This window comes from Aspergillus niger, assembly GCF_000002855.4.
Source record: "Aspergillus niger supercontig An15".
In the NCBI taxonomy this organism is placed as follows: domain Eukaryota; kingdom Fungi; phylum Ascomycota; class Eurotiomycetes; order Eurotiales; family Aspergillaceae; genus Aspergillus; species Aspergillus niger.
In genome coordinates, this window is record NT_166530.1 from 211,352 (window position 1) to 231,340 (window position 19,989).

General features: G+C 49.6%; 8 protein-coding genes across 8 annotated transcripts; 3 read left to right on the forward strand and 5 right to left on the reverse strand.

The window, feature by feature from the left end:
* Positions 1-2: 2 nt before the first annotated feature.
* On the reverse strand, positions 3-686 carry An15g00760 (uncharacterized protein; the record flags this gene model as incomplete). Its single annotated transcript, XM_001396578.3, has 3 exons — positions 3-109; positions 350-551; positions 657-686. Coding segments are annotated over 3 exons (339 nt in total), but the record flags the coding sequence as incomplete, so codon positions are not given.
* Positions 687-1,322: 636 nt separating this feature from the next.
* On the forward strand, positions 1,323-2,062 carry An15g00770 (mitochondrial 37S ribosomal protein uS9m; the record flags this gene model as incomplete). The annotated part of the gene is made up of 2 exons (XM_001396580.3): positions 1,323-1,896; positions 1,971-2,062. 2 exons carry the CDS (start codon positions 1,323-1,325, stop codon positions 2,060-2,062), a joined length of 666 nt encoding a protein of 221 aa, XP_001396617.3.
* Positions 2,063-6,802: 4,740 nt separating this feature from the next.
* On the reverse strand, positions 6,803-7,235 carry An15g00780 (uncharacterized protein; the record flags this gene model as incomplete). The annotated part of the gene is made up of 2 exons (XM_059744446.1): positions 6,803-6,938; positions 6,991-7,235. The coding sequence occupies 2 exons, from the start codon at positions 7,233-7,235 to the stop codon at positions 6,803-6,805; spliced, it is 381 nt and encodes a 126-aa protein (XP_059602426.1).
* Positions 7,236-7,625: 390 nt separating this feature from the next.
* On the forward strand, positions 7,626-9,360 carry An15g00790 (uncharacterized protein; the record flags this gene model as incomplete). Its single annotated transcript, XM_059744447.1, has 4 exons — positions 7,626-7,630; positions 7,830-8,752; positions 8,958-9,224; positions 9,290-9,360. 4 exons carry the CDS (start codon positions 7,626-7,628, stop codon positions 9,358-9,360), a joined length of 1,266 nt encoding a protein of 421 aa, XP_059602427.1.
* A 1,428-nt stretch (positions 9,361-10,788) lies between these two features.
* On the reverse strand, positions 10,789-12,692 carry An15g00800 (uncharacterized protein; the record flags this gene model as incomplete). The annotated part of the gene is made up of 4 exons (XM_059744448.1): positions 10,789-10,859; positions 11,004-11,187; positions 11,261-11,279; positions 11,500-12,692. 4 exons carry the CDS (start codon positions 12,690-12,692, stop codon positions 10,789-10,791), a joined length of 1,467 nt encoding a protein of 488 aa, XP_059602428.1.
* Positions 12,693-13,295: 603 nt separating this feature from the next.
* On the forward strand, positions 13,296-15,198 carry An15g00810 (uncharacterized protein; the record flags this gene model as incomplete). The annotated part of the gene is made up of 3 exons (XM_001396584.3): positions 13,296-13,444; positions 13,606-14,950; positions 15,097-15,198. 3 exons carry the CDS (start codon positions 13,296-13,298, stop codon positions 15,196-15,198), a joined length of 1,596 nt encoding a protein of 531 aa, XP_001396621.3.
* Positions 15,199-15,363: 165 nt separating this feature from the next.
* An15g00820 (uncharacterized protein) lies at positions 15,364-18,030 on the reverse strand (the record flags this gene model as incomplete). The annotated part of the gene is made up of 5 exons (XM_059744449.1): positions 15,364-15,589; positions 15,667-15,809; positions 15,902-16,237; positions 16,293-16,530; positions 16,586-18,030. 5 exons carry the CDS (start codon positions 18,028-18,030, stop codon positions 15,364-15,366), a joined length of 2,388 nt encoding a protein of 795 aa, XP_059602429.1.
* A 393-nt stretch (positions 18,031-18,423) lies between these two features.
* An15g00830 (hypothetical protein) lies at positions 18,424-19,425 on the reverse strand (the record flags this gene model as incomplete). The annotated part of the gene is made up of 1 exon (XM_001396586.1): positions 18,424-19,425. One exon carries the CDS (start codon positions 19,423-19,425, stop codon positions 18,424-18,426), a length of 1,002 nt encoding a protein of 333 aa, XP_001396623.1.
* Positions 19,426-19,989: the final 564 nt, after the last annotated feature.

The window sequence follows — 19,989 nt, forward strand, 5'->3', positions numbered from 1 at the left end:
CCGAAGCGGGGGAGGAGCTCGGAGTTGGCGAAGGACAACCAACGAAGGATGGAAGCGTAGTCCTGCTTGGTCTTACCCAAGAGGGTGGTCTTCTCGTTCTGGGAGGTCACTTTTATTCGAGTCAGCATGAGTTGTCCAACCAAATGACAATTGCGTGATCATCAAATAATCAAAACGAAATTTCTTCACCCCCAAAGTGGGGTAAAGAGATGGTTTTTTTCAGAGTCAAACGTTATCAACATTATTTTTATTATTACCAGTTCTGACAGGGATAACTTGAAATAAAATACTCATCATAAAACAAGCAAACGAGATTGCAACGCGCAGGGCGTATTCAGGGAGAACGTACCGTAGACAGCGATGGCAATGACCTCAGACAGAGTGTAGCCGTTGGCACCCTCGAAGGCGGGGATCTTGCCGAGGGGGCTGATCTTGGTGTACTCAGCAGACTGGTTGAAAGAGGCACCAGAGTTGGGCTCAGTCTTGACCAGCTCAAGCTCAACGTCGTTGGCCTTAGCCGCGACGAGGCAGGCAATGGTGCGACCGTTCTCCTATGGAGTCTATTAGCCAGGTGTTCTCAGCGACAGCAATAGGAAGCTAATCTAAACCCTGTGAAGGGGAAGAACAGCTTCCTGAACACATGCAGAAACACATACAGGGAGACCGTAGAGCTTTCCGAAGGCCATTGTGAAGGATGTGTGGGAGGAAGATGAGGAGGGAGGAGAAGAAGAAGAGAAAAAAAGGGAGAGAGGAGGAGGGGAAAAAGAGGGAGAAAAAAGGCGGCGGCAGCTTGTCGAGGGGCTCGAAACAAATTTGTGCGAATCAGACCGCTTCGGCGCCGGAGCAACCTTTGCTGCCGGGCACGTGATCTCTCCGGCGAAAAACCTCAGGATAGCAAGAAGTTGAAGGTTCCGGCGAATCTTGTCGGTTGGGTCCGTTGGTGTTCTTCGTCCTCTTTCTCCCTTCCCCAATCGCCCTTTTTCTCACCTCACATCCCTCCCAGGCCCCTCCTTTGCCAGCCGGTCTGCAGCATCATGGCCTGGCAAAGCCCCAATGGCCTTGTGCACGCCATGCACTCCATCCGTCGAACTGCTCAATTGCGGCCTTTTGTCCAGCGCTCCGTGATCTCCGCATCATCCCCGGTCTCCTCTCCCTCCACGCCGGCTCTCCTCCAGCAATACAAGAATGCCCGCAGCTATGCGACAGAACTACAACCCGTTGCTGCTCCCCCCATTGAGTTCTCCAAATTCCAGATCCAGCCTGCCCGCATTATCCCCGTGTCGCCGGCCTACTTCTCCGGCAGCCCCAAGTTCTTCGACCACATGCTGAAGCTGGAAGCCCTTCTGGCCAAGTATGCCGCACTACCCACGGTGTCTCCTAGCGAAGCCCCCAGAATGGCCTGGTTCAAGCTGCTTCAGTTCCGTGATGCCGTGGGCGAGCCCGTCCCGACCAAGAAGTACAAGGGCCTCATCAAGCTCCTGCAGCGTCTCAACCGCATCGACCCCAAGGTTGCCCCGGAGGAGGTTCGTACGGCTCTCAACTTCTTCCTTCGTCCGGGTAATCCGTATGGAAACAAGCCCGCCCCCAGGACGGTGGATGAACAGGGCAAGGCCCGTGGTAAGGGCAAGCGCAAGGCGTCCTCGGCGGTGGTGCAGCTGGTCGAGGGTGAGGGTGAAGTGTTGGTGAACGGAAAGACGCTGAACGAGGCTTTCCCTCGTCTACATGACCGTGAGAGTGCTGTCTGGCCTCTTCGGTGTACGTCACGGCTCGACAAGTATAACGTGTGGGCTACCGTTCGCGGTGGAGGAGTGACCGGTCAGGCGGAGGCTATTACATTGGCTGTTGCACGGGCTCTGCTGGTTCACGAACCTGCTCTTAAGCCTATCCTGCGGAAGGGTACGTATCTCCGACTCCCGACGAATTGGTTGGTAGTAGTGGAGCGAATTGCTGACCGATTTATTTTCTTACAGCTGGTGTGGTTACCGTGGATGCCCGTCGTGTGGAGAGAAAGAAGCCCGGTCATGTCAAGGCCCGCAAGATGCCCACTTGGGTCAAGCGGTGAAAGCACACCTGCCTACCTTACGCCCAGCTTCTTCTTTTCTCCCTCTGTCTTTTTACTTATCCCTCCCTCTCTGGCTTTTGGAGGGATTGTTTCTCTACCTGTCTTCTGTTTTCCCCTTTTCCCCTTTAATTTCCTTGGTTGTATTATTCCACTTGGCCTTGTGATTCTCGACGAAAGTATATCCTGTATTGCAAGCATCTCAACCTGGTGTCACGAGGATTCGTTTCAGGACACGACACTGCATGTTCTCGGCGACAAGCATGTAACTATTGGCGTTGAACAATTGAACCGAAACTATAGTGTAGACCATCTGTGCGACGGGGGTGTTGAGCATAATTGGACGAGGTAGAAATGCCCCGTTGACTAAGAGGATTATCCGAGGGTGACTTGTTTGTCCAACAGTACTTGGGATTTGTGGTCAATGAGCATGATCTCTTTCCTCCGACCGTCTTGTCACCCACCCCCTTTCCAGACAAAGGGAGGTTTCGGGGGGAGGAAGGGGGGGAAGTTGTTGGACACTAGGACGGCCAGACTCGTGGTCGATATAGGGGAACTGTAAAAAAGGGGACATAACGCGACCAAGATGTACATAATCTACTGTCTTAGTAGGCGCAAACACCGTTAACCTTTAAGAAACGGGCACCGAAGATCATTTTACCAGAATGAACGTTTCAGGCTAGTCAGTAGTCCCTCCTAGCAACTAGCCAGACTCATGATTGCCTAGATAGGTTGCGGGATTGAATCCAGCCTGATAATAGTAGCGACCAGAATCTCTCGTTACACAGGGAGCCCCAAGCGGTCGGTAGTGTCGAACGCCAGGACGCGACTATCCATAACGTGGCGCCCCATTGATCGGGGACTGAAAAGAAGGAAAGGTGATGAACCGGAAGGTACTCTCGGCCTTCCACTTCCTTTCCCTTCCTTACCCCCCTATAGAGAAAGAAAAGACGGGCTGGAACCTGCTGGTGGTAACACAGAGAGCGAAGCGAGGTTCCAGATGAATGAAATGAGCCTTTTCTTTTGGTCTTTTCTTACTCCCGGGACCCGGACGACGCGATAGGAAGGTATATACGGCCGGATCTTTCTCATCAAATGGGTGTGGTTGGTTGTGTCGTCATCCGTTCGATTGGGAATTCCCTCCATCATGATTGGGGCAAGCATTCATCTGCCTGCTGCTGTTGTGGTCATGGCCAGCGTCATCTTACACCTTTGTGTCTCGGGAACTCATGGGATCCTGGAAGTGACGTTATTGGACGATGCGATCGAGATCTAAAACTAGAGTATTCGTCAGGCTGTGGCGGAGAAGGGGAGCAGCCCTGTAGTTGGTCGGCCAATTGGACAAGTTGGAAGCAGCATTGTTTTACGCGGACCTATGGGGTGAGAAAGGAAAAGAGCTGCCTTGGTGATGCTGATGGTAATCGACTGATGACTATATCGGAGAAATGGGGTAGACAAAATTAAGGGAAGTGGTCTTGTGTGTGGATATGAGCCCACCGCCGATGCGCAAATCAGGTGGAGATTATAGTCCCACACATAATGGCATTATAGCCTCTCCGCGGATAGGTTTGATAATTGGGAGTCATGCAGTACGTTTGGTGGGTTCATTGTATTCATTAAACACCAGACCATGCCAGCTCTGCCAGTGAGAGTGTTTAAAATTCGTGCGCATGCAGTTGTGTAGACAAGCTTCCGATTGATACCGAAGAGATTGTATCTCCAGATATCGCCGAAATTAGCGTCGTATAGAGCGCTTTACTATACTGTTGCACTTGCCTGCTTGGTCGTAGCTCCCTGAGCCAGCGGCTCAGAGGGATAATGACAGGACACTCGGATCCCCGGCTGGCACGAAGAGCAGCTGTCAGAACAAGCACGAGGCAAGCCCATCCTATGTCGCCTGTTCCATTGTCCTGGGCTTGACGATCATCCTTATGAATAGCCACTAAAGGGTGCGATGGTCGACTGATGACTGCGATCCTGAAATCTAGTGTGAAAGTGGTGAGGCTGGACCCGCCTCACTTTCATACCCTTAAACCTTGGAAACCTTGGAAACCATGTCCTATGAGCTCCGTATATCGCTCAAGATGACTCGGACCCATGATTTGGAATCTCTTCTCGTGGAGACGCCGTACTTTCGGCGCGTGCGTGGGGATCACGGCCCCCAGGTCTAGCTGGAGTTTCTGACAGGCCCTAAAAGCGGCGCCGGCTCTTCGGACGCCGTTCTAGTGGCACGCCGGGCTTCACCCTGTCACGCCCTACCATTTAGCGCTCCGCTGGTGCTAGTAGTAATGCGAACATTCCAAAATCTCATGACAGAAAACAATTGGGAAACTGGAGAATAGAATACATCTAACCCAAAATAAGAAAAGGAAATGGAATTAAGACCAGATCCCGGTCTCCTTGCGCTGCAGACTAAAGTTAGCTTGCTCCAATCGCAGTGCTGCAGATCCCCCCTGTTGCTCCGACAAGCGTGGCCTCGATTGGTCGCTGAAGGTGCATGACCTTCCCAGCAGGCCGGAAGGTGTGCGACCCGGCAGCTTAGCCAGGCACGGCACGATCATTGACTTCATCCATCGATTGAGCGACTTCACTGGCTGTATGGAGATCCTTGATTGGGATCGGACCAAGCAGAAGTCTGCAACAATCGACAGAAAGTCCTGCGAAACCTGGACCGTGCTGGGAGGTGGTAGCTGGATGGCTGCATGATGCAAAGGCCACTACTATTTTCCCGACCCGGTACTCCATACTAGGACTATTCTGCTGGGACATCACAATTCGCTGCGTTTAAACATTTTGGTACACAATAATGCACTGATCGATCCACCATCCAGCTCCCCGGTGTCGTCTAATCCCAGAAAGCGGTTCTTCCCGGGGTCCTAAGCCGATCTTCGTAAAGCTCAGTGGCCATGGCGGCGGGTTTCCGTGGAACCGGACCGCGAAAGTAGTACTTTTACTGCTTCTTGCCTTGTTCTGGGTGTTCCTTCGGCTGCTTCCAATTTACTTTTTCTTATCCTTTTCATACAGATGGGCGTAGATCTTCCCCCGGCTTGCAAACCCGATCCAGAAGACTGGGACACGGTTCGGTGCATGGACCAGAAGACGATCACCCAAATAGCGTTTCGGAAGGGCTTAAAGTTGACTTTGAAGTCTGTTCGGGGAAGTCGGCCCAGCAAGTGGGAATCAATCAATTAATCAATCGATCCATTGATTGTGGAGCGAGTAGACGGATCCCCGAATTTGGAATGAGGACTAGGTGTGTCTCAGTAGTGTTGAAGTTCAAAAGCTGAGGTTAGCCTGGACGGCTTTAGTCCCTGACTAGTAGATACTAGAGAGTACTTAGAGGATCCATACCTGGGCCAGTACAATATGTAGTTATGGGCCGTCCCATCTTGGAGCAATTAACCTTAATCACATCCTCTAGGAGGCAATCAGAGGGAGAGCGGACAGTGAGACGAGGGAGTGTTGACAAGGTGCATGAACGGATAGTGTGATATGGGGATGTAGATAATGCTGAGTCGGGTTCAAGCAGGTACTTTTCAGCCCCGAATAGCCCCGCGCGCCTCGTGTCTGACTGATCTTCAGCACGATTGCAAAGATCCTTGGCTCCCGACACTTTTCTTTTGTTTTATTTTTCAATTTTTCGTTTCGTAGGAATGCGATGGATCTGAGGCGGCTCCTGTGGGGGCCACCATCGTAACTATGAAGTGATCCTAGTGATCCTCCTGTCTGCCGCCCACACGCTCCACACGCTCTCTCTCTCTCTCTCTCTCTCTCTCTCTCTCTCTCTCTCTCTCTCTCTCTCTCTCTCTCTCTCTCTCTCTCTCTCTCTCTCTTACTCTTTTGTCTCAGCACCACCCACCATCTGTAAACTTCTCGCATCCTTTGGTCATCGTCCCGGTGGATTGGTCCGCAAAAGGAATATGAGCTGATCAATTAGTTCAGCAGATGGAGCCATTCTAGGTTCGCACCAGTGACTGATACCCGTTTCGGGACGTAGTGCGTCCCATTTGGATGGATTAATCAGTTTCCTTGCGGCGGTGGGGGTTTTTTTTAAGGGAAGGAAGAAGAGCCGGAGGGGGGATTCAAGGAACACGAAGATGAACAATGAAGGAAAGGGGGTGGTAGAAATTAACCATGCAAACAATCATGCTTTGTGTTTTCTTCTTTTTTTCTTCTTCGTTTCCTTTTGTTACTGTTCTGTTGCTGCTGCTGTCGTTGTCAGGTATTGAATTAGGCTCAGCCTACCAATCTATTTGTGACCAAAACACACAAACATCCCCCTACATTTTAACCTAAACAATTGAATTAAATATGGCAAGATACAAATTAATAAACCCCCATGAATTAAGACAGAGAATTATAATCTATTTGTTTATAAAATTCAAATGTCATCCATTCTCCACTTTTATTCGGAGAAATAAAATAATAGAATAAAAAAAATAAAAATAAAAATAAAAAAAAGCCACTGCAGGGAAAATGGCAGGAGGGAAAATGAAGAAAAAGAAGAAAAAGAAAAGAAAAAGCCTCCTGCATCTGGTTTGATTGCTGGTTTAGTCTCTGCGTTCCCTCATTTCTTTTTCCTTCATCCCAGGGATTTTTTCCATCTCGATGGGCTTCGTTTGTTTTTCGCCCTCGTTTCTCGCGCTTTCTAGTCATTGCTGATGTCTTATTCGTTTCTTTCTTTTTTTTCGGGTCTGCAAGTCCCTCGGATGGGTCCATTATGCGCGCGTGAAGGAGGGTCTCTCAGCCTGTCTCTTGGGCTGTCCGGTGCCCACTGGGGGAGAAGCGACAAAAAGGCATGACTGACTGACTGAGTGACTGACTGACTCGGACTGAACCTGATTCGGCCTGATCTGAGTTGAGCTGACCCGACTTGATACTGGCACCTTTTTCTTCTGTTTCATGGTTTCCTGCTGTCCATCCCGACTAACCTGATCGACCGGCCCCAGAGGCTTTCCAATAATTCCCTGCGGATCTTCCGGCCTCTTGCTGTCCCATCAGCCTGGTTGCTCGATGCTATAAGTAATCCGTGCATCCCAATCTTCTCCCGGTCCGCTGGTCCCCCACTTCTCCCCTCCTCACTTGGCCTCATCCATCTTCTTCTTTCGTCGTCATCGTCCTCGTCCTCGTCCTCGTCTTCTTCTTCTCCTTCCTCCTCTTTTGTACTCTTGAGCATTTGGGGTCAGAAGATCCCAAGTTGTTCCCAGTCAGCACCGGTCTTCAACTCAGATCTGGAGCATAAGCATATCCCAAGTCCCGCTCTTGTCGACCCCACTAGGCCCCTAGTTCCTGGCATCATCCTACCAGTCTTGATTCTCGTCTTGTGGACTATTCTATATCGGCCTTTTCTTCCTCTCTCTCTCCGAGTGGGTTAGAAATAATACCCCTCCTTTCTCTTGTCCTCCGCCCCGCCATCCCAGTCTTCTACATAGATCGAGCCCCGGGTTGTGCGATTCACCCCAAATCCAGGGCCGAGCTATCGTCTAGAACAGATTTCTGGCTTTTCTACAAGGTGCGCAAACATCTAGAGTAAACAACTATCCCCTACTGCTACACATCTGCACTCATGTGGTTTGGCGACGACTGATCGGTGGGTGACTATCTAGATCGCGTGCGCTGGTTGTACCCGCGTCCCTGCGCTGAAGTGAAACCGTGAGACCCTCCGCGCGCTTACCTGCGATTCTTGTTGGCTTGGATCTCAATTCCCTGCTAGCAGGAAAAGCCACCGAGCGAATAAGCTAGGGCATCCCACCTCCTACCTCAGAAACAGCCGATCGCTCCCTCCCGCCAAGCTGGAATCCTACGTGAGCCCGCCGCTCTCCCCACTCGCGCATTGGTCTCTCGACCTCGATCCAGTGCGTGGGGGTATGGATGGCGAGATCCGGCGCATGAAGCAGCATGATCCTCATACCCGCTTTGCGACTAGAGCTGGCATGTCCCGCCGCGCGGCGGATCGCTTCAGACAGACTGGGGTGCCATCCGCACGGGGAGATCCCTCTCAGGCTACCGGGCGTCCTCGAGTGCCCACGTACCTGGACTATGGATACACCGACACTTCCTTTCAAGGCGGTTCGCTACAGGGGGATGAGTTGCAATCATACACGCCAACGTTGCGCGACCAACAGCGCCAGCATCAGCCGGTACACCAGCCGTTAGCTCCTTATGACTCCGAGATGGTATACAACCTCAGCCAGCAGGACCCGGGACAAGCCCCGTACGAGCTCGTCCCACCATACCCGTCACGGCAATCTGCAGCGATGGAAGCACTGTCTAGTCAGTTTGGTGTTCCACAATATTTCCCGCCAAATGAACCGACGGCCACAGGGGTTCCGGCCATGGGTCCGCCCTACCTGTCATCGCAGCTCCCTTTGTCCGCATATAACCAAGCCGGCGCCATTGGACGCTCGAGCGCTCCGCACGTCTTTCCCGCAGCTATGGCCGAACTGACTCCGGTGGAAGTGTCTGGACGTTTGGAGCAGCCTCCGTCGCCGTCGCAGCAACAACAGCAGCAACAACACTTACAAACACCGTCCCGAGTGGGGTCCGAGTCGACTGGCCTGAAGGAAGCCTTTGCCCAGTTCCAACGAGCATTGCGAGAGACATTTGATAGTACGCGCGCCGGCCGATTGGTAGAGGCTAGTAGATCACTCTTGGAAATCTCCGAGTGGCTTGTGACTAATGCGCGGGAGCTCGGTATGTCCCCTTAGCGTTCTCACCAATTCCCACGCCAATGGGTTTCTTACCCACCCTCCCCCCTCTTTAGCTCCTGGCCCGGTTACTACCTGCATGTACCTAAAAATGCATGGTACTTGATTCGCATTCGCTTGACGCACACAGCGAGACCGGGGTTTGAGCGACTAGATTATGAACCTTAAGGCTAATTCGGCTCTATCATTAGGTATCCTCCGGGATGATCAAATGCTACATGCGGATCGACTGCAAATTTGGAATGATTTCAATATTTGTTGGCTAGCGGTATGCCAGAAGCAGAAAGATCTGGCTCAGGAACTGCTGCAAACCGGTCGCCAGCCGCCCCAAACTAGTCTCCTCAGTGGCGACGCGATGGACAATATGGGCAAAGAGCTGATCCAGTTCTGCGATCGGATGGAGCCCCATGGGCTAGTTGATTACCAGATGGGGATTTGGGAGGAGGAGATTCTCTCCAGTGAGTTGCTCTTTAGGAAGATTTCTTCCCATTATACCGTAAAGGGTTTCTAACGCGCTTGACAGTCATGGGCCAGTGTCTGGATATTGTCGAAGGCCGACCGGACGTCTTTCGCTCCCAAGCCGCTTCGCGATGACGGGCATTGAAGCCTTAACCTGGGGCCGCGCATAACCGGGTTGGATGCTGGAGGGACGCCTGGCGCAGACTCGGCTGGATCGTACTTTTGTGATGGTGGCGGGCTTAGGGCCCCTAACGCAGGGACTAGTTTAGTCTAGTGGATGGGAGCAAAGCCAACCCGACGCCCAGCGCCGGACTATCGATTGATAGATCGCGGCGTCCGAGTAAGCCTCGTCACGACTCGTGGCTCACGACTTTTCCTTGGTCTCCTTTTTCCTTTTTCGTTTCCTTGACCAGGCCGTCGGTAACCCCCAAATTCCTCTTTCCACAGTTTTGGATACGTCGGGCGTGTTCAGGCACCGCCCCCACTCCATGCTGGCCCCTCGTGTCAGCTCATTTCCCGGGTCAGGATTCCGCCCTATTGGCAGGAGAGAATCTGGGTATGCCAGCTGAGGGAAAGAGAACGGGATGGGAAAAAAAAAAACAAAAACAAAAATTGGAAAAAAAAAAGTTGAGAAACAACAGGACGCTACTTGTTCTCCAGTCGGCGTTTGAAGGGTTATGAACACTCCACATCTTTGTTTCGCATTTAGGGAGCAAAGATCTGGTCGGGCGCAATGGGGTTTCAGGAGATAGACCTGAACGGAGGCCTGAACTGATTTACTTGGTTGGGATATAAGTCGTTGGCGGCTGTGTGTGACGCTATGTGGTGATGGCTTAAGTGCGGCTGAACTGAACCAGATCCTGCGGCCAGAAATCTTTCGTTCCACCTTCGGTCAAACTCCGAGCAGTGATGGATTCATGCCCGACAATGAAGGAGACACAGGCCTTGACCGGGGCTGATGTTCTCGATTGTTCTACTGTCTCATCGAGTGTTCAGCACCACCCCGTTCGGGGGCAACATGAAGGATCGGGCAGATGGGATTCAATTCCTTGTACGATATTATCCTTTTTCTCCTTTGTGTTTGATTTCCTTTGTAATAGTTTAGGATTTAAGATACCCAACTTAGTAGTTATAATAAACTTAGTATTAGGACTTCATCAGCAGTCTAGTCTAGTCTAGTTCGCAGCCCAACCATCCTACCAAACACCTGAGAACAAACAGGACAGGGATCAGAGAATGGAAAGGAAAAGTAAGATTAGATCCTGCAGACGCACCCAGAAAACAAGATACCGGCATTTACTTCACACATGCACAGCGGATTTACATATGCAGCATGAGATCAACATGTATGTATCCATGCAAGGTACTTCTTCCGTCCTTTCGTTCATGGAAACGTCAAGAAATAATACTTGTCATAAGTTCACAAGGATCCGGCCCAGAGATCAGGGAATAGTTGCAGTAGTGGGAAACTTTAAGGCCAGGGTAGATATTATACATACATGTACTTTTGTTTTCTTTAGGGTGGAGTGGAGTGGGGGAGATCGGGCAGTATTGGTGGGTATTTTATGATAAGGAGAAATGGGATGGGTTGCCCGGTTGGGCAGGAGTGAGATTATAGTGTTGCTTCGATAGTACTATAGGAAGTAGTAAATATGTTATGGTGCTATGGTAGTATTGGGGTACTCGTATGGGGATTTGAAAACAGTTTAAGTTGAGTGAATAGTATGTATGTTCAATTGATTATACTAAAAATAAAATGATTCCGAAGTACGATTTACTAGATGAATGATCTTTTTGGGCATCAGTAATTATTGTTAATATACGATGATCTGACAGGGAGTCAATATGGGTTTTAGTAGAAGAGAAAGGAGGTGAAGACCATGATGTATCTCTATTTACTGTATCTTTGTAGGGTGAGAGATATATAATAGGTGAAGGAAATAAAGAGATCTGCTTGACAATCTGGTAAGTGATGTATGTTAGTATCGAGAGCTGTGGATAGCCCAGATACACTAACTATATCTCTTGTACTTACTATCCCCATGACTCTGAGACTATATTGTAGAATAATATTGCCTGTTACTTCTATTTACTCGATTAGCATAGTGAAGATGAAGGTAGAATAATGCTTTCAAGATGGCATGTATTTCACTCATTCATTTGCTACAAATCGAATAATCCCGAAGGCTATATCTATCTTCAAGATATACACCAAAAAGTATCAAGGTGGTGGTAATGGCAATTGGGCTGGTTTAGTTGCTGTTCTCACCATACCAGGAAGCTGCATACTCGGCCAACTTCTGTAATGCAATATTCATACTACGGCCAGAGTAAGCAACCTTCACAGTGGTTCTCCCTGTACGACTTTCAACCATATAAGAGAACTTTGTCCCTAGAACAGGATCAACGATAGGGTCCCACAGCAGCTCACGAAAATATAACGTTCCATATCGCCCCCGCGTCGTATATCCGCTTAGTTGACTTACAGAAATTTCGGTCAGTGATGAAAATTCGGAAAGGGTCCTGAAAATGGCCGGCCACCCCCCAAAATCGATTTTGAAAAAGCTGAAGTGTATTTTGACCAAGGTCTGCTTGGAGGAGAACAGAAACCTGATCAAATCCTGGTCTGAGTCCACGCAGCCACAAATCAGATCCGGCTCTTGTAGTCTTAGGGGAGGCCGTATCATCAGAGACAAGTCAAACATAAGAGGCGCCGAGCATTCGCCGAAAGAAAAATCAATTGTCAGTCGTTTTAGGCGCGGCTTCGCATGATGTATGAGATGCACCACAAAATCAGCCTCGTCTTCTTCCTCCACTTTGAATCTAAACGTGAGGGTTTCCAGACTAGAACAGCATGTAGTAATGAACTTCGGATCTTGAAGGAGGCTGCTGTGGACGCGGGACAAGTCGAGCTGGTCCACCGAAATGATATTTGGCCGTTTGAACAAGATGCTTAGCTCTCGTATTGGACGCTCTATTGCAATAACAATGCTGAGCAGGATTGTAATTGCATCGTTAGGGGTTGTTCGATCGAATGGGTCGGGATCAACGGGCGTGTCCCACTTGTACAGACGAAATTTCTGGCAATTCACTAGGCGCAGTAACACATCTTGCCACCGTTGAATAGATTCTTGTGGGATAACAAGGAGTCCAGACTGGTGATGTTCCCACGTAAGTCCCGATCCTATGATATCCTGTTCTGTGCCGTCAATATTCGACGTTTGGATAAAGGGGCACAGTCGTTGATTCCGCGATAATGTGTCTAGCTTTTGTAGCGATGCCAGAGACAGGTCTGTCGTTATGTTTTCGAGATACTTGCAAAATCGAGGAAAGGAGCAGTCGTATATGGTTTTGCAGGTGAGACGGAAAGAACATAAGGCTGAGCAGTCTAAGCAAGCGCTTATTAAAAGTAAGAGTTCAGGTGGCAGGGAGCAAAAGGGCGAATAATTGGACATCGACGGACTCATGATGACTGCTTTGAGGGAAGAGAGGAAGAGTTCGGTGCTTCAGCAAGGCTGGGGGATAACTCAGTAAGTTTGTATACTACCAGCTAACTTATAGTTATGGCAAAGGACGGAGAACATCCCCGCATTCTAGCTTACATCAGCAGAGCCAGGGGACTTTTTTCTATTTGAGAATTGGGCTTAGTAGCGTTATTGCTGGACTGTTAGTACTTTCATCATCTCTATGCAGAAGAAGGTCCTCTAGGCTTATGGCTGGTCAAAATTTCGGTCTCCAGAAGAGATAGTATGGGATATCCCGTAGACCTCTTGTGGGCACATACGTACATTCAACATTCGTAGGCATATGCCAGACGCGAATCTACAGAGTAAATGATATTACTTCGATTTATGCGGCTGGGATCAACTTATAATGGCCTGCTTTCCTCTAACCGAAGAGGCAGGCGCACCTGAACTGCACCTTTTTGAGGGCCGCGATTTCCCAATCTAGCCTGGTAGTAAACACTTTACCACATCCCGTTAGCGTGAATCCTCCTCTAGATAGTCCCATTCTTGCTCACTCAGCGACACAGGCACTCTCGTTGATACCTCCATCCTGACAATGTCGATATGCGGGATCCTCAATCCTCGAAGAAGGATAGACAAGTTACTACGTCGACGAATGAGCTCAAAGAGAGTAGTTCGCGTCTGAACCGGTCGGGGAAATCCCGAATAAGACATTGGGCCCCCAAAGTGAAGACTGGTTGTATGACATGCCGGTAGGCTTCATAACTCTGCCGCTGGAACATGGAGTCGTTGACGCAGGCAGAATCCGGAGAGTGAAATGTGACGAGACAAAACCCGCGTTAGTACTCTTCCATGACTGATTATAGCAAAGATACTATTATAGTCCGGGCTGCTGACGGTTATAGCTCGGTAGTTGCCAGCGATGCTCTTCCACCGGAAGAAGATGCGATGGCTACAATTTGATCCCCCAAAAGCCGCCCACCCCGGCCCTCGGTCTGATTCAAATGCCTTCCTATTGGGAGCTAGTGTCAGGCGACCGTGTAGAAACTGAGAGTTTTCGGTTCTTTCACTCAGTCACTACGCCCAATTTGGCTGGCTTCTTCGACCAGGGCCGCTGGGCTCGCAGATTGCTCCAAATGTCGCATCAGTACCCAGTTCTGTGGCATGCCATGACCGCGGTGGCCTGCATTCACCGAGACTTCATGACCAACACCACACCTATTACCGTCTCACGGTCGCAGGATAGCCTCCAGGTGAGGCTTGCGTTGCAACAGTGGAACAAGTCCATTCAAAGACTACAAGAACTGCTGTCAGAACGGGTTTTGACCAAATTTGACAGACTGGTCATCCTTAGTGTTTGTATCTTATTCATTACCATGGCGAGCTTGCAGGGCCGCCAGTGGCAGGCTTTCGTGCACATCAACAGCGGACTGAAACTAATTTATCAGTGGAATTTCGCGGACCGAGGCAAAAGCCAGAGAGATGAGGATTTAGATCTGGATGTGTTGCTTGTCTTGTTCACCCAACTGGACTCGCAAGCGCGCCCCTACCTTCCTAGCCTTTCGAATAGCCTTCACTGGACAGACAAGCAGATTATTTTGTCGTCGTCTACCATCCCCTTCAAGACTTTGCTGGAAGCGTGTGTTGCTTTGGAGGTGCATTTTAACAGCATGATGCAGATCTTCACAAGCAATTCCATATACATCAATGGTCCGGATGCTGGGATTCAGATCAAGAAACAGCAGTGCCTTATTGATCTTACTGAATGGGATGCCAGGCTCGACAAATATCTTGAAACGACACCACATCCAGAAGATGGGAAGGCTTTGAAACTTCTCTACGCCCGGCGTAGACTCGCACAAGTGGCTCTGTCTATGGACCTGACAAAAGGCGAACTAGCTCACGACGACTTCGTCGAGGACTACGCATATATGCTCGAGTTGATGGGCTACATTCTAGAAGACCCCATGAATTCCTTAGACAGCCAGCCTGGGAATATAGATCGGCCACAAAGAATGAGCTTCCGCCTAGAGACGATCACGACGGAGCCATTATTCCTGATTGCACTCCGCTGTCGCGAACCCACGATCAGGCGGCAGGCGATCCGTCTACTCAGACAGTACCCGCGGCGCGAAGGCATCTGCGAGGGCATGGCAGCCCTGAAGATTGCGGAGCGAGTGATGGAAATTGAAGAAGAATGTTTGACCAGTCCTGAATTCGCTTGCGCTCATAGAAAGTGGATATGTGAGAACCACCGGGTAACTTGGCTACAGGTCTTCCTGGTTCATGATCGGCAGGCGCGGACTGTGATGCACACTCGGGAGGATTTGCTGCACGGTCGACCCGGAAGAGAGATTCTGACGACTTATTGGTGATTTTATTTGGTGTAGAAATATGTATATAGATAGACGGCATGCTGCACAGGCTACCTGCTATGAGTTATGAGGAAGATGGCAGGGATGTATATACAATTTCAGATCCACCAATGCTGCAGAGCAGTAATTAGATATTACTTACTATAATAAATGAACGATTCGTAGCGACGATCATACAAACACTGTATTATTTCAAAGCAACATATCAAGATTACGTTATTACCGATGATGTATCAACAAAATTATCCATCCTCCACATAAACATTCACTCCCTCCTTACCCAACAACTACTACCATTAAATTCTTCCCCCCACAATAGTAACCATTCCAGTGCTAACAGAAGTACCAGGAACAGTACTCGAAGCAGTGGTAGTAGACATAGACGAAACCCCCACACAAATCTCCATATCAGGAACCAACCCCTCAAGACAGTTTCTTTTTCCCGAGAGGGCCGGATTCCAGGTATACAGATCTGCCATAGTGATGCCGTTGAAGTGGATGATGTCGTAGCAGTCGTCGTGACTATTATCATTATATTAGTTTCGTCATAGCGTGATTTGATATTGAGGATAAGAGGGTATAGGTAGAGGGTTACTCACACCGACACAAGCCACCACTTATTACAGTCCTTAGTGACGCCCGGTTGGCGCGGATGAGCGGTGGGGAAGGTCACGGTGGTGGATACGGGTCTTGTGCGGGTTTTGGGAGTGCTGGGGTCGGCGATGCAGTAGTAGTAGCCGTTCTATATCATATCGCGAGTTGAGTTAGATCGTGAATTAAGTAAATTAAAAAAAAAAAAAAAGGATGATATTGGGGAAAGGGAAAAATACGTACCTCCAAACCAATGCATTTAACACCGACAGCAGGATTCCACGCCACAAACTGGGCCTTATCGAACGTGCCGAACATCTCCACGATCAAATCGCACGTGTCACCATCTTCCTTCTTGTACCAGGCTGTGCAGTTCTTGGCTGTGCCTGCCTTCATTGGATAGGGTTGGTTAGTGACGGTGGGTGGGGAGGGGAGGTTGGTGCTGTTGTAGGCTGCGATGCAGTAGAAGTAGCCTGGTAGGATACCGGAACAGTCTGCTTTTAGGGCTGGGTTCCATTCAAACAGGAGGGGGAATTTCAGCATGGGATTGCTGGCCAGGATCTGATCGCAGGTGTCGGACTGGGTTCGTCAGTAATGTAGGTATGTATGTATGTGTGTGGTAAATAGGACTTACAGGCTGAGCTTCGTAGTAGGCTGAGCAGCTTGGAGCGAGACCAGGTTGGGTTTTGGTGGGTGGGTAAACGGCTGTCTCCGTTGGAAGGGGACGCGGCGTCCAGGGAGTGGGATCGGGGGCTGTGCCATTGGTGGTGGGATAGATTATGGTGAGAGCGGGGCGTTTGATACCCACGCACACCCAGTAGCCGGCGATGGGGTAGTCGCAGTCTGCTTTAAGGTCGGGGTTCCATTCCAGTCTGGGATTTTGCATGTTAGATAGGGCTGACTCGGGTAGGAAGGATGGGTACTCACAGCTCGTCCATGGTAATTCTGTTGCCGTGGCGCTGGTAAATTGATCTGCAGGTGTCTCCTGGCGCAACTAGATGCCATTTGTCGCAATTTTTGGGCTGGCCGGGGTGGGTTTTGGTCGGAGGCCATGCGGTGTCAATGGGCGTTATGGTCTGGTTGTATGAGGTGATGGGATTACGGGTTGAGTAATTCGGGTTGGTAGTGACCATTGTGCTAGGAGTAGGTGTGATAGAGGGCGAACGGGGGGTTGTTGAGGTTACAGTCCTGGGAGTGGTGGGAGCGCTTGGACTGGTCAACGTAGTTGAAGTGTCGGAAGTACTTGAAGTCACAGTGGTCGAAGCACTCGAAGTCGAAGTGGTGGAACTAGACGTTGTCGATGGAGGCAGGGCCGTCGTCGATGTAGTGAAAGTACCAATAGTTGTAGACGGGCTAACGGTCGTAGTCACAGTAGTAGTAACTATTACAGTAGTCTGACCATTCGAAGTCAAGGTTGTGGTCAAAGTGAGAGTGGTGGTGAAAGTAGTGAAAACTGTCGTAGGTGCCAAACTAGTCGAAGTGGTCGACGTGCCAGTAGTCCAAGCAGTAGAGGTGGTAGATGTGGGAAGGGCAGTTGTCGAAGTGGTGGACGTAGTTGAAGTGGTTAAAGTTGTTGAAGTCGAAGCTGAAGTCGCTGTCGCTGTCACAGTCGATGTCAAAGTCGGAGCAACCGGTCCAACGCCCACACAGTACGCATAATCTGGCCAGAAATTGACCAAGCAGTCTAGAGAGACAGCCGGATTCCACTGTTGAAATTGTTGGGGGCTGATACCAAAAGCCTTCTCGACCGCATAGCAAGTATCACCCTTTTTGGCAGTATAAAACTGGATGCAATTTGGGGCAATGCCTGGCATAGTAGGACCATGCGGACCATTTGCGGCCGGCCCAACACCCACGCAATAAGCATATCCGGCCCAGAAGTTGACCAGACAGTCCAAAGAAACAGCGGGATTCCACTGCTGAAACTGCTGCGGAGTGAGCCCGAATGCTTTCTCTACTGCATAACAATTATCTCCCTTTTGGGCAGTGTACCACCGGTTACAGTTTGCTGCAATGCCAGTCATGGTTGGGGCATGAGGAGCAGTGTCTGCAGATGTTGGGATTGCTACTGGACCAATTCCCACGCAGTAGGCGTAGCCCGGCCAGAAGTTGACCAGACAATCATGGGAGACCGCAGGGTTCCACTGCTGGAATTGCTGGGGGGTAAGTCCAAACGCCTTTTCCAACTCATAGCAGGTATCGCCCTTTTTGATGGTGAACCATCGGTTGCAATCGGATGGGGTTCCTGACATGGTTGGGCCATGGGGATTGGGATCCGCTATAGTGCCAGCGACATCGATAGCAGGGGATTGAGCAGCTGCAGTCCATAGCAGTAGCAGCAGGGCAGAAAGCCATGTAGGAAGAGTACCCATTTTGGTGGATAGTTCCTGGTCGGTGTTGTATTGAGAGAATCTGTAGGGACTGTAGGAGAGGAACAAGGAAGGTGGTGAGGAAGAAGAAAATGAGAGGGAGCGGAAAATCAAAGTAGTGGAATTTATGGGAGCTTTGCAGAGAAAATTGTAAGCAGGAGTGAAATGGTTAAAGTGAAGTGGGAGGGATTGAGCAAGAGTCACTGGGTGGCAGGTAATGATTCAATTAACTACAACTCGGTTTTGTCATTTCCCACATTCACTCATTCTAACTACGCCATACAAATTTGTCCAAATGCCTTTCCCCCAACAGTGAAAGAACAAGTAAAGCCACACTCTCCCTCTCTGACCCTCACTCCATCAGCAGGCTTACCACCCTCTTAGCAAAAGTGGCTTCTAGGTAAAACAGCCGGCGTATGTTCTGAATGTCGAATAGTTAGGGCTTCTGGGATCGTTGAACAGGATCCTCACTGGTGTCCCATACACAGTGTTATAGAGAAGCTTTAAGCCCATTACATCGTCAACACTGGGAGTTTCTGGCTCATCAAAGAGTGTCCCATCCGCCAAGGAAAGAGTCACAGAAAATTCAGTCTCCCCACCATTGTGAGAACCGTAAAGCATGATAGAGTCGAAATCAACGCTGGCTTTGTTCGCCCAAGACCCATGGGGAGACATGATCTCATCAAACGGCACAGGAAGCCAATCGATACTTGGAAACCCGATGTTTCGGGCCTGCGTAAAGCTCCTGCAGACGCCATCAGCTCCCCAGATCCGGTCCTGTGACATTCCATTGGTCAATTCTTCAAAATCCTTCATTTGGTTGCAGTGAAAGGTGAACACTTGGCTCCCATACAACCAATAATAAGGGTTCTGGTGCTCGTGATACATCCCAAATGAATGTGCGAGCTCATGAGCAAAAGTAGTGACCCGGAACTCCTCTGTATCCCTGTGATACAAGCATACATACATTGCAGGCTTATTAGGACTCGGATGATTGGACGGGTTTAGATAGTCGTTAGAGGGGAAGCCAATGTCCGTGGCGAACAGTTCGGGGGTGTCGATGACCATCAACTGTTCATGTGGCGTGTTCTGGCATGCATCTCGGCCAACCTCCCTCACTTTGAACTCTTCAGGCAGCCCAGACGCATACCATAATCTCATCGCACTGCGGTAGTAATTATGATATTTCCTCCAGGTTGCCTCGCTTTCGTAGCACAGCTTGATGGTCTTGTCGGGCCAGAGGCGGGACCAGGGCTCTACTGGCTTGACTGAGACCCAATTGGGGAGCATAAATCGAGCATGCTCCCACTCAGGATGGCCAGCATAAACCGTGGGGGTGTTAAGCAGCTGGAGAAGGAGAATTGGAAGGAGAATCGCCCACATCTTGAGGAGTATCATGGCGTTCAAATCGTTCTCCAATGATGGACTTGAGAGGTAAATGTGCAGAACAAGGATCGGAATGGAGGATGGAGATGATGGGGCGTAATTGCAAGATAGAAGGTACAGAAGAAGATCATTATAATAGAGCATAAATGCAAAAGACTTACTCAGAATTTCGCCTCCTCTCTCTTTCACTGGAAAGCAGGCCGTTGGTTCACTACAGAAATTCACGACACATGCACGTGCATGGATATTTGTAAACCCCTGATGTAGCACATAGTTCGAATACTATCTAGAAGCGTTAAATAATTTGAGATTTTTTGAACTTGCTAGTAGTACTTGTAGGCTGAGCAGTGTTAATCATTCCCAGTATCCTGAAAATTCACGTCTAACCTGCAAATTTTCATATTCTTCCCACCCTCTTATTCACAGTTCATTCCTGTGTGCTCCTTCCACTGCTTCTACAGGCTCATAATATTATTTGAGATTATTTTTGTGATATTAATTTAATTGAACTTGTGCAAGCTTGGTAGTGACACATCTAAACTAAACAGTCACAATCACTCCCTAGCATTCTGGGGA